Source organism: Arvicola amphibius, chromosome 12 (genome assembly GCF_903992535.2).
Source record: "Arvicola amphibius chromosome 12, mArvAmp1.2, whole genome shotgun sequence".
Classification (NCBI taxonomy): Eukaryota; Metazoa; Chordata; class Mammalia; order Rodentia; family Cricetidae; genus Arvicola; species Arvicola amphibius.
Genome location: NC_052058.2, coordinates 46,515,079 through 46,525,736, shown reverse-complemented (window position 1 = coordinate 46,525,736; position 10,658 = coordinate 46,515,079). Strand labels below are relative to the sequence as shown.

The 10,658-nt window shown below is 41.2% G+C and overlaps 1 protein-coding gene across 1 annotated transcript in view; it reads right to left on the bottom strand.

Moving 5' to 3' along the window:
• The window catches only part of LOC119827103 (cadherin-related family member 3-like), a 72,579-nt gene that overhangs the window by 28,510 nt on the left and 33,411 nt on the right, over positions 1 to 10,658 (bottom strand). Inside the window, exons 5-8 of the mRNA XM_038348546.2 lie at positions 10,206 to 10,300; positions 5,644 to 5,751; positions 4,715 to 4,911; positions 2,755 to 2,932 (exon numbers count right to left, since the gene is read on the bottom strand). Of these exons, the coding sequence (XP_038204474.2) occupies positions 2,755 to 2,932; positions 4,715 to 4,911; positions 5,644 to 5,751; positions 10,206 to 10,300 (578 nt within the window). The remainder of the gene's footprint in view (positions 1 to 2,754; positions 2,933 to 4,714; positions 4,912 to 5,643; positions 5,752 to 10,205; positions 10,301 to 10,658) is intronic.

The following is a 10,658-nucleotide window of genomic DNA, read 5'->3' as shown; positions in this document are numbered from 1 at the left end:
AGGGCACAGTTTCCCATATATAAAGAGACTTACAGAGGCTCATACAAGAGCTTTCTAAGCCTGATCCCAATAGAACAGGAATCAGCCCAGGATGTGTCAAAGGGGTTTTACAGGAAATTAAAAATCCTCTGCACGGCAAAGGAAACCATCAGCAAAGCAAACAGCCTACATGGCAGAAGATAGCTATACATCAGATAGGAGGCTGTATCTAGAATATAACACTACAAAAATAGTGCAAAAAATTTTGCCAATCAGGACATAGGCTAATGAGTTGAACTGATGGTTTGCAACAGAAGAAACACAAATAGCTGATGTATATTGCTTATAAACTGTTAGATGCCTTATCCACCAGGGAAATAAAAGTGAAAACTATTTTGAGAAAGGCTGTATCAAAGGAAAACAATGATAACACATGCTGGGAAGAATATGGGGAAAGGGGACTCACTGTTGACTGCTCCTGGGAATGCAAACTGGTATAGCTACCATGTAAATAAATGTAGAAGCTCGTGTGACCCAGTCATACCACCTCTGAGCACACACCCAACGATCTCTGTATTCTACTACAGAGTTATATGCACATCCATGGTGTGGGAAGTCCTTCTATGTTTTGCCTTTATTGGTTAATGAATAAAGCTGTTTCGGCCAGTGGTTTAGCAGAATAAAGTAAGGTGTGAGTTCCAAGCAGAGAGAGGAGGAGGGAGTAGGCAGAGTCAGTGAGATGTCATGTAGTCGCCAGAGGAGAAAGATGTGAACTGCCAGCTGAAACCCTATCAGCAGGCCATGAGCCTCATGGTAAAATATAAAATAATAGGAATGGGTTAATTTAAGATGTAAGAGCTTGCTAGGAATGTACTAGAGTCATTGGCCAAGCTGTGTTATAATGAATACAGTTTCTGTGTGGTTATTTTGAGTCTGGGCAGCCAGAAATGAAGCAACAGCCTCTGCCAACACATCCAGAGTTATAGTAACTCTCATCACAATAGCTAGAAATGAAAGTGGCATAAATGTTCATCAACTAATGAATGAATAATAAAAACATAGTACATACATATGCACGCGGGAATTTTATTCAGTTATAAATAAAATTACATAAATTTCAGGAAATAGATTAATGTGAAGATTATTATATTAAGTGAGGTAACCCAGTTTCAGAAAGACAGATACTCTCTCTCTTTTGAAGCTTCTAGCTTCTAATTCTTATATGAGAGAGTGGGTGTAGGTATAGGTTGATGTGGGATTCCCCTCTGTATGTTGTGATTGCCATTAATGAATAAAGAAACTGCTTTGGACCTATAGCAGGGCAGAACTTAGCTAGGTGGGGAAACAACCACTGGGAGAAAGGAGGCGAGTCAGGGAGAAGCCATGGAGCCTCTGCCAGACACAGATGTGCTGAAACTTTGCTGGTAGGCCATGACCTTGTGGTGATGCACAGATTAATGGAGATGGGTTAAATTAAGATATAAGAGTTAGCCAATAAGAAGCTAGAGCTAATGGGCCAAGCAGTGATTTAAATAATATGGTTTCTGTGTGATTATTTCCGGTCTAAGCTACCGAGCAGCCAGAAACCAACAAGCGGCCTCCTTCAACAATAGGTCATGAATAGAGAGGGAGGCAAGAGAAGCAGCAGGTCCTAAGGAAGAAGAAGGATGGTTGTAGAGACAGAGAAGGTGGTTTCTCAGGCAGATGGCAGGGGGTGGGGGGAGAAAAAAGGACAGAATAACCACACGGGCAGCAATGCAAACCTTTATCCACATATCAAAATCCAGAAATTCTAAGTCTCAAAATGTTTTCACCACTTGCTTGGCATCAAACCCTGACCCTCACGAACTATTTCACTTGAAGACTTTGCCCACTCCATTGGATCATTTTTGCTTCCATTTAGAGCGATTTGAATATGGAAATCCACCACCCTTCCACTTAAAAAGTTACACAGTGCATGATGAACGAAAAATGTTACATTCCTTAAGCCAAGGACAAAATCTGTGTGCAGGTGTATGTGGGTGTGTGGATCCATGTGTATGCACATGTGTTTATGCACGTGGGTAGTATTCCACAGGGACTGCCTACCATTTTGTTTGGATTTTTATTGTTTTGATTTTTTTTTTTTATGGAGTCTCTTGCTGGTCTGAAACTTACTGAGTAAACCAAGCTGCCTGGCCAGTGAGTGAGCCCGAGGGACCTGCCTGTCTCCACTTCCCCAGTGCTGAACATACAAGAGCTTGTTACCACACCTCACATTTTTATATGTGTCGTGGGCACTGAACCCAGCTTCTTGTGCTTGTAAGGCAAGCATTTTAATGAGACATGCTCTCACCTCAGGAATGACATCCCTAACCAGAAATCTACTCCACTGAGTAAGGAGGGTTTCTGGTAAAGCTAACAGATGTATAATAAGAACCATTATAAGATAGCATCTGCTCAGCACTGTGTGGAAACAGTACCAGAAATTAGCCCATTAATTCCTTGCAACCATTCTTCAAGGAGTTCTATTAGAATCCCATTCTACAAAGCAAAACTGAAGGGCTTCAGTTGAAGCCAGGAGTAGAGTCACTTCAATCTCAGACCCCACCTGCAGATCTCAGAAACTCAGCTTTCAGTCATGAACAGAACCAGCAGGCCATTTGCGAGGACCATTTCTGAGCAACCAAGATTCAACTTGATGACTGACCAAATGTCAGAGCCAGCCAATAAATCCAACAGTCCTTGTTTTTTCTGGGCCCACTCTGAGTTCTTGCTTACCTGCTACCTGCTTACCTAATCAGATACTGATCACAGAAAGGTGAGTTGTCGTTAATGCCATGAACATAGGTAGTCACCAGAATAGTTGCACACCTCTGGTCACCATCGCATGCCTTAATGGAGAAGGACAGAGCACTTGCAAAGCCAGTTTTCTCCACATCAAGACGGGTGGTCGTCACCACGGTCCCTTTCTCTGTAACGAAGCAGCATATCCTGCTCAAAATGGGCCAGATTGTCATTTTCAAAATTACTTCATTACACGTGTAGCTACAGAAAAAAAAGTAAGAAAGCAAAAATTATGCCCTGTCCAACAGAATGAAGGAGCTGACTCGAAGTGCACGCATACTGTTAAATTATTTATCACTGAGATGCACTATTAATCATATGATGTTAATGAGTAGGAAAACAAAATTGTTTGGCTTAGGAGAATAGAGAAGGCGCTCTAGAAGAAACTCTTCTTCTAGGCCTTGAAGGTTACATAACAGAAAAAAATGTCAGGAGATGGGAGTTGATTCCCACCAGAGAATCATCTGAAATAATCCTGAAAATACTACCAGAACATGACTTGCTCTTACTTAAGTATCACTTAAATCCAACAAACATTTTCTGAGTGTCATCTATGCAGCACGAAGCGTGGCAGCTTCCGTATTTAGCACAATGGCATAAAATCTCCATATTTATGAAATTTATATTCAAAGCTGGGAGACAGCACTCGACACGCACAGAAAGACAAAAAGTTCAAATGATGTGTCACTATGGAAATGAGCGCTATAATGTGATTTTTTACGGAAAATAATATCTAACGGTCAGGTGCTTAGAAAACACAAGGGAGCAGTCTCAAGGCAGACGGTCTACCTGATGGCTCACAGCAAGAGGAAAAGGAAGAAAGAATCTGAGTGGCATGGGGGATGCTTGGGGAGGGTGGTGTGGGTGACTGAGAACAAGGCAAGGGCCAGAGAAACAAGACCTTGGTGGTAAGCTAAGAAGTTCGGGCCAACTTTCAAGTGCAGAAAGCAAATGGAAAATATTGCACCCAATCTGAGTATTTAAAAAACATCACTGGGTGCTCTATGAAGATGCTTAGCAGTTAACTGGAAAAGAAGCACCCCAAAGAAGAGGCCAGGAAAAATTGGGGATGAGAACATGCGTGTAAGCAGGTTATTTGAGAAGCAATCCAGGCAACGTGACATGGGAAAGAGGCCCAGGAAAAAAAAAAAAAAAAAAAAAACGCTCCCAATAAAAGAGCATGGTTAAGACAGCCACTGCCATTGGCCCAAGAGCCCCACATCACTGAGGAATTCAGGAGCCAGAGTAGATCATACTGGGAATTGTTCTGTGGCAGAGAAAACAGCTGGAAGCTTTCTACACCAGGTCCTGAGTGCAGACTTTCTCCAAGTCCAGTCTGGGACTTGTGAGAGAGAAAGGGAAGTTGAAGCTGTCAGATCCCAAGTAATCCCCCAAGCAAAGCACAGATACTGACGGCTGGAACCAACCTTACTGCACGGAGCTGATATGTGTAGGACAATGACCACATTTGCTTCAACGGTGACCTGTATTTGTGCTAAAGATAACCCAGCACTGTCCTCCACTCAGCAACTCTAAACACAACCCAATTTGCGCCCCACCCCCAAGACTGAATGGACAAAGAATGAAAGATTAGCTCTAACCAGTCAAACCAGCTTCTCCCTCACAAACATTTGGCCCTCACATAGAGTAGAGCTGAATTAGGTCTAAGGAAACATGCTAAGAGCACACATAAACTATAGAGTTAATAATTTCATAACAGTCACGAAGAGACACGGATTAGCAGAGGAGTCAGTGGGATTCTGAACCTGCAGAACCACTCAGCAGACAATCCCAAACTGTCCAAGGGATGTTTCCTGGTGGGATTTTAGTCTTTCTACCTTCCCTTAAGAAACCGGGTGTGTGGAGGATGGGTATACAATTACTTAGGGCAGCAGAGTTCCCAACCTACCTTTGTCTACTGCGAAATAGTCATCCACTGCCTCCAGTCCAAAGGTTAAACCGCCCAAGTTATCTTCATCAGCCGCCTGGCACACGGCAATGGTCTTCCCTACTGGAATTTCTTCGTCCAGCGTAATGTTGACATTTTGATGCAGAGTTGAGTTGGTGGAGGTGACACTCCAGACCCCATTTTCAACACTAAATAAGCTTGTTTCGAAAGGAAATGTTCTTAGTGTGGTACCCACCAGCTGTCATTTCCATACCTTGCGTTGGTAAAGGGGGAAGGGGCAGACTGGAGAGAGTGGGACCATGATGGAAATCATATTTATCAACAAGTATCTAAACCTCTTCCTGATCTTAGCTCCAGATTACCTAAAACCCTAAGGCTTATCATGGGCTACTCATTCTTCCCAGCAGGGGCTTCCCTGGGAAGTAACTACCATGTTTGTCTCTATTTTATAGATGTGAAAACTGAGAATTAAAGAAGTTAAGTAACTTTCAGAGGTGGCTGAGAGAGGGTTAGGACACAAACTTCTTTTGCTCTAGACCCTGTGTGCACAGTTACTGTGTTCTTACCCTTCGAGCATGCGCCAACGTCTTTATAGAGCTGCTAACATTCAACATGCTTTTGTATACTCACTAGCTATAACATTGACTAGGATCTCCCTTAAGAGAAATAAGAGCTAAGCCAGAAAGTCAGGGATTAAGGATGTACTGCATGAATAACCCCTTATTTTATTGCAATTTCAATATAGTTTATACTTTAAAACTGTTTTTGCTTTTAGTTTCTAAATAAGCCTTTTTTTTAGACTCTTGTATCTTGTGTGGTTGTTTATAAAATGCTGGCTTATTTTCTTTCTCAGTTAAAAAGAAGAAAAAGAAGGAAGGAGGAAATGATGTTTTCAAGGTCAGATCAAATAATATGCTATCTTGCCTTACCTGCAGGCAAGAGTGGGGTCCTTATTGTTGACATTGATGAGGAAAATCTTTAGATTCCCAGTAGCAAACAGTCCTCCAGGATCAACCACTTTAATAACCAGTGAAAAACTAAAAGCACAGCCACCAAAAAAAAAAAAAAAGATGGTTAAGACTTGATAAATAGCAGGCTTCCAGAGACACAGAACCTAGCAGGATGAACTGGCCAGCTACAAACATTGACTCCTTTGCTTAAGATGCCAGTCAGACCAGATGTTTTAGCAGTCGGAAGTAGCTAACACTTTGGAAAGAAATGGGTCAAATCACCTGACTGAAGAGGCTTTAGCTTTTAAAATGTTTGCCAAGTGCTGGCAGATATTATCATGACACACAAATTTATGAACTGTTTAAAAAAAAGTTTGTTTTTTTCAAAAAAAAAAGATTTGTTATTTTTTTTTTTTCTTCGAGACAGGGTTTCTCTGTGGCTTTGGAGCCTGTCCTGGAACTAGCTCTTGTAGACCAGGCTGGTCTCGAACTCACAGAGATCCGCCTGCCTCTGCCTCCCGAGTGCTGGGATTAAGGGCGTGCGCCACCACCGCCCGGCAGATTTGTTATTTCTTATAAATATCTGGGGGTGGGGCATTATATAGAAATTTTTTAGCATTTTTGTAACAAACAGGATCATTCATAGCTATGGATTTGTACCCTTTAATTACTGAATTCTATTAAAGACTAACAGATGCTGAGGTTAAAGGGTTAGGAGTACCCCAGTGTGGTGGGGGACACATCATCCTGCCATCCAGGATAACATCTCCAGGCAGGAGGAGGGAGTGTTCAAGTCTACAGGTGGACTTAAACACAGAGATAAAAAAGGAAGAAGCCTTCCAAACAAATTAGTCACCATAAGAAACATTAGGATTGGTACATGGTTAACAAGTTTTTATTTCCCAGATACATGTGGAGGTATGAGGGATGACTAATGAAATGAGAAAAATGAAATTTTCATTATTAATGACGAACATTCTCATCCCCAGACTGTGACCCCTTGTGGTCATGTCTCCTGACTTTCCCAGTGCTTTTAGATTTGATCCCAACAAACTCCAGTTCCAGGCAAATTCAAAGAGTTACTTTCTTCTTCAGATAAAAAAAAAAACTATTTTACCTTAAAATACTGACACCAAAATTCCCTCTCTGTCTCTCCATACCAATGTGTAACCACTTCCCAATTTCTTAATTTCTCTTTCAAGAAGTTGATGGCTTATGAAAAAAGTATTGGAAAAAGCCAATAATATACCTAAACAAATCTTTCCTTCTCACTTGCCCAGAAAAAAAAATTTTCTTTCCCAAACTTTAATTTAAATTAAACAAGATAATTATTAAGATAAATAAGTCTTAAAACTTATAAATCTCTATCATAGCTCCCATGCTCTTGGGTAAGTAGAATTAACATAGTAAAAATAGCAATCTTACCAAAAGCAATAAACAGATTCAATGCAATGCGCATCAAAATCCCAGCAAAATTCTTCACATACCTCAAAAGAACAGTACTTAACTTCATATGGAAAAGCAAAAAACCCAGGATAGTCAAAACAATCCTGTACAATAAAAGAACTTCTGGAGGAATCACAATTCCTGACTTCAAAGTCTACTACAGAGCTGCAGTACTGAAAACAGCCTTGTATTGACATAAAAACAGACAGGAGGACCAATGGAACTGAATAGAAGACCCAGATACTAATCCACACACCTACAAACACCTGATTTTTGACAAAGAAGCAAAAAAATATTAAAAGGAAAAAAGAAATCATATTTAACAAACAGTGCTGGCATAACTGGATATCAACATGTAGAAGAATAAAAGTAGATCCATATTTATCACCATTCACAAAACTCAAGTACAAATGGATCAAAGATCTCAACATAAAGCCAGCCACACTGCATCTTAAAGAAGAGAAAGTGGGAAGTACACTTGAATGCATTGACACGGGAGACTACTTCCTAACTATAACCCCAGCAGCACAGACACTGAGAGAAACAATTAATAAATGGGACCTCCTGAAACTGAGAAGCTTCTGTAAAGCCATGAATACGGTCAACAAGACAAAATGGCAGCCAGCAGAACGGGAAAATGTCTTCACCAACCCCACATCAGACAGAGGTCTGATCTCCAAAATATACAAAGAACTCAAGACATTGGACACCAAAAGATTACATAATCCAATAAAAAAAATGGAGCGCAGACCTAAACAGAGAACTCTCAACAGAGGAATCCCAAATGGCTGAAAGACACTTAAGGAAATGCTCAACATCCTTAGTCATCAAAAAAAAAAAATGCAAATCAAAACAACTCTGAGATTCTATCTTACACCTGTAAGAATGGCCAAAATCAAAAACACTGATGACAACTTATGCTGGAGAGAATGTAGGGCAAAGGGAACACTCCTGCATTGCTGGTGGGAGTGCAAGCTGGTACAGCCCCTTTGGATATCTGTATGGTGATTTCTCAGAAAATTAGGAAACAACCTTCCCCAAGAAGCAATATCACTTTTGTGTATATACCTAAAGGAGGCTCAATTATACCACAAGGATATGTGCTCAACTATGTTCAGAGCAGCATTGTTTGTCATAGTCAGAACCTGGAAACAACCTAAATGCCCCATCGACTAAAGAATGGATAAGGAAAATGTGGTACATTTACACAATAGAGTTCTACACAGCAGAAAAAAATAATGATATCTTAAAATTTGCAGGCAAATGAATGGATATAGAAAACATCATATTAAGTGAGGTAACCCAGACACAGAAAGATAATTATCATATGTACTCACTCATAAGTGGCTTTTAGTCATAAAGCAAAGAAAACCAGCCTACAATTCACAATCCCAGAGAACCTAGACAACAATGAGAACCCTAAAAGAGACAAACATGGATCTAATCTACATGGGAAGTAGAAAAAGACAAGATCTCCTGAGTAAATTAGGATGATGGGGACTATGGGAGAGGGTTGAAGGGGAGAGTAGAGGAAACGAGGGGAGGAGGGAAAATGTATAGCTCAATAAAATCAATTTTAAAAAGAACATTAAAAAATATCTAAGGTAGGCCAGGTGATGATGGCACATGCCTTTAATCCCCAGCACTTAGGAGGCAGAGGCAGGCAACTCTCTGTGAGTTCAAGGCCAGCCTGGTCTATAGAGCAAGTTCCAGGACTGCTGTAGGACAATGGTTTTACCCTGTAAAGATTTGTTTCTTGTATAATAAAACACTGATTGGCCAGTAGCCAGGCAGAAAATATAGGCAGGGCAATGGGAACAGGAGAATTCTGGGAAGAGGAAATCTCAGTCTGCAGTAATCACCCAGACACAGAGGAAGCAACATGTGACGGCCTCACTGAAAAATATACCAAGCCATGTGGCTAACACAGACAAGTATTATGGTCTAACACAAGTTATGAGTTCATAAGAAACCTGAGCTAATACGCCAATCAGTTTGTAATTAATGTAGGCCTTTGTGTGTTTATTTGGGACTGAACGACTGCAGGACCAGGTGGGACAGAAAACTCGGTCCACACAGGACAGGCCCTGAAGCTAGACAGAGAAACCCTGTTTCAAAAAACCCAAAATAAATAAATATCTAGGGTATTTTGTTAGGGGCTTTGGTTTAAGACAGTCTCATGTATCCTAGGCTAGCCTCAAACTCATTGTGTCCCCAAAGATGAACTTGAAATTTTGATCTTTCTGTCTCCCCCTGCTGGTGATGAGATTATGTGTGTAGAGCCATAATCTGGTTGATGCGGTGCTGGGGAATCAGAATTTAAGTTCCAATAATGCTAGGGAAATGTTCTACCAGCTAAGCTTCACCCCCAGCTTCGAGACTCATGCTCATTGTGATGATCCATTTGTGGACCTGAATCTCCTTCTGCCTTTGGACCTGATGTTTGACGTGTGGGCAGCTAGGCTTTGCTGCACCTTTGCTGTCCAGGAAGCTGCTCAGGATATTTTCCATTCTCAACTTTCATCGTCACAAAGAATCACTTAAGAAAGGCAGGAAAAAGGTTATTGAAATGCCTTCAGAGTCAACTCCCTTTTCCTGTGAAGCACTTTGATGCAAAATATATAACTGAAGCGGGGTAGGCATTAAACCATTATAAAAATAAAAATGCTAACTTGAACCAGTGGTAACCCACTTAGTTGATGCAGAGGAAATAACCAAGTGGCTGTGTGCTAACTTCTCAAGGATAGAAGGCTGCTCCACATTACAGGCACCTGGAGAGCTGAACTGCCGACTTCCACAGCAGGGTATAAATAAAACTACCAAAATCGTCTTGGTGCTTCAGTGTGGCAAAAGCAGGTGACAGAGAGGGTCCCCACAGACATCCAAAGCAGCAATGGTACAATTACAGGTGAGTGTCAGTTTCATCTTTAAGACAGTATCAAGAGCAACTTCAGGTGAGAAGAATGTTAAGATCAGACGGGGAGAATTCTTTTTCAGGACAGGAACTACAAGCCAAAGGACCAGCATTTCCAAAGGAAACCCAGCACAGCGTTACCTTCTCAAGCATTTCCAAAGGAAACCCAGCACAGCATTACCTTCTCACGTCCCTCTCAAAATCCAAAGCCGTTACTGTGGAAATTGTCCCGGTGCTGTCGATGGTGAAGCCCGAGCTCTCCGGGGAAATGAAGTACTGTTTGTTGAACAGAAAAGAGAAAACAAAACATTGCAGAGACACAGCTGATTCCCTGGTGAGGTTCCTCAGCCTCTGAGAGCTAAGCCTGCAGACTCCTTATACTCTGTGTGGCTCATCAACCATGAGCCCCATGCATTAGATGCTCAGAAAATGTTGGCGGCAGCAGCAGCAGCAGTTGGTTGCTGCTACTGATGGTGATGGTGATGATGATAATGATTATGAGATGATGATGATTTTGATGATAATGATGATAATAGAACTGTAATCTATTCAACTGACTTCCGATCAGACAACATGTTCTTAAAAACTAAGAAAAACACAAAGTTTCTGGTTTCTACATATTACCTGAGTATTT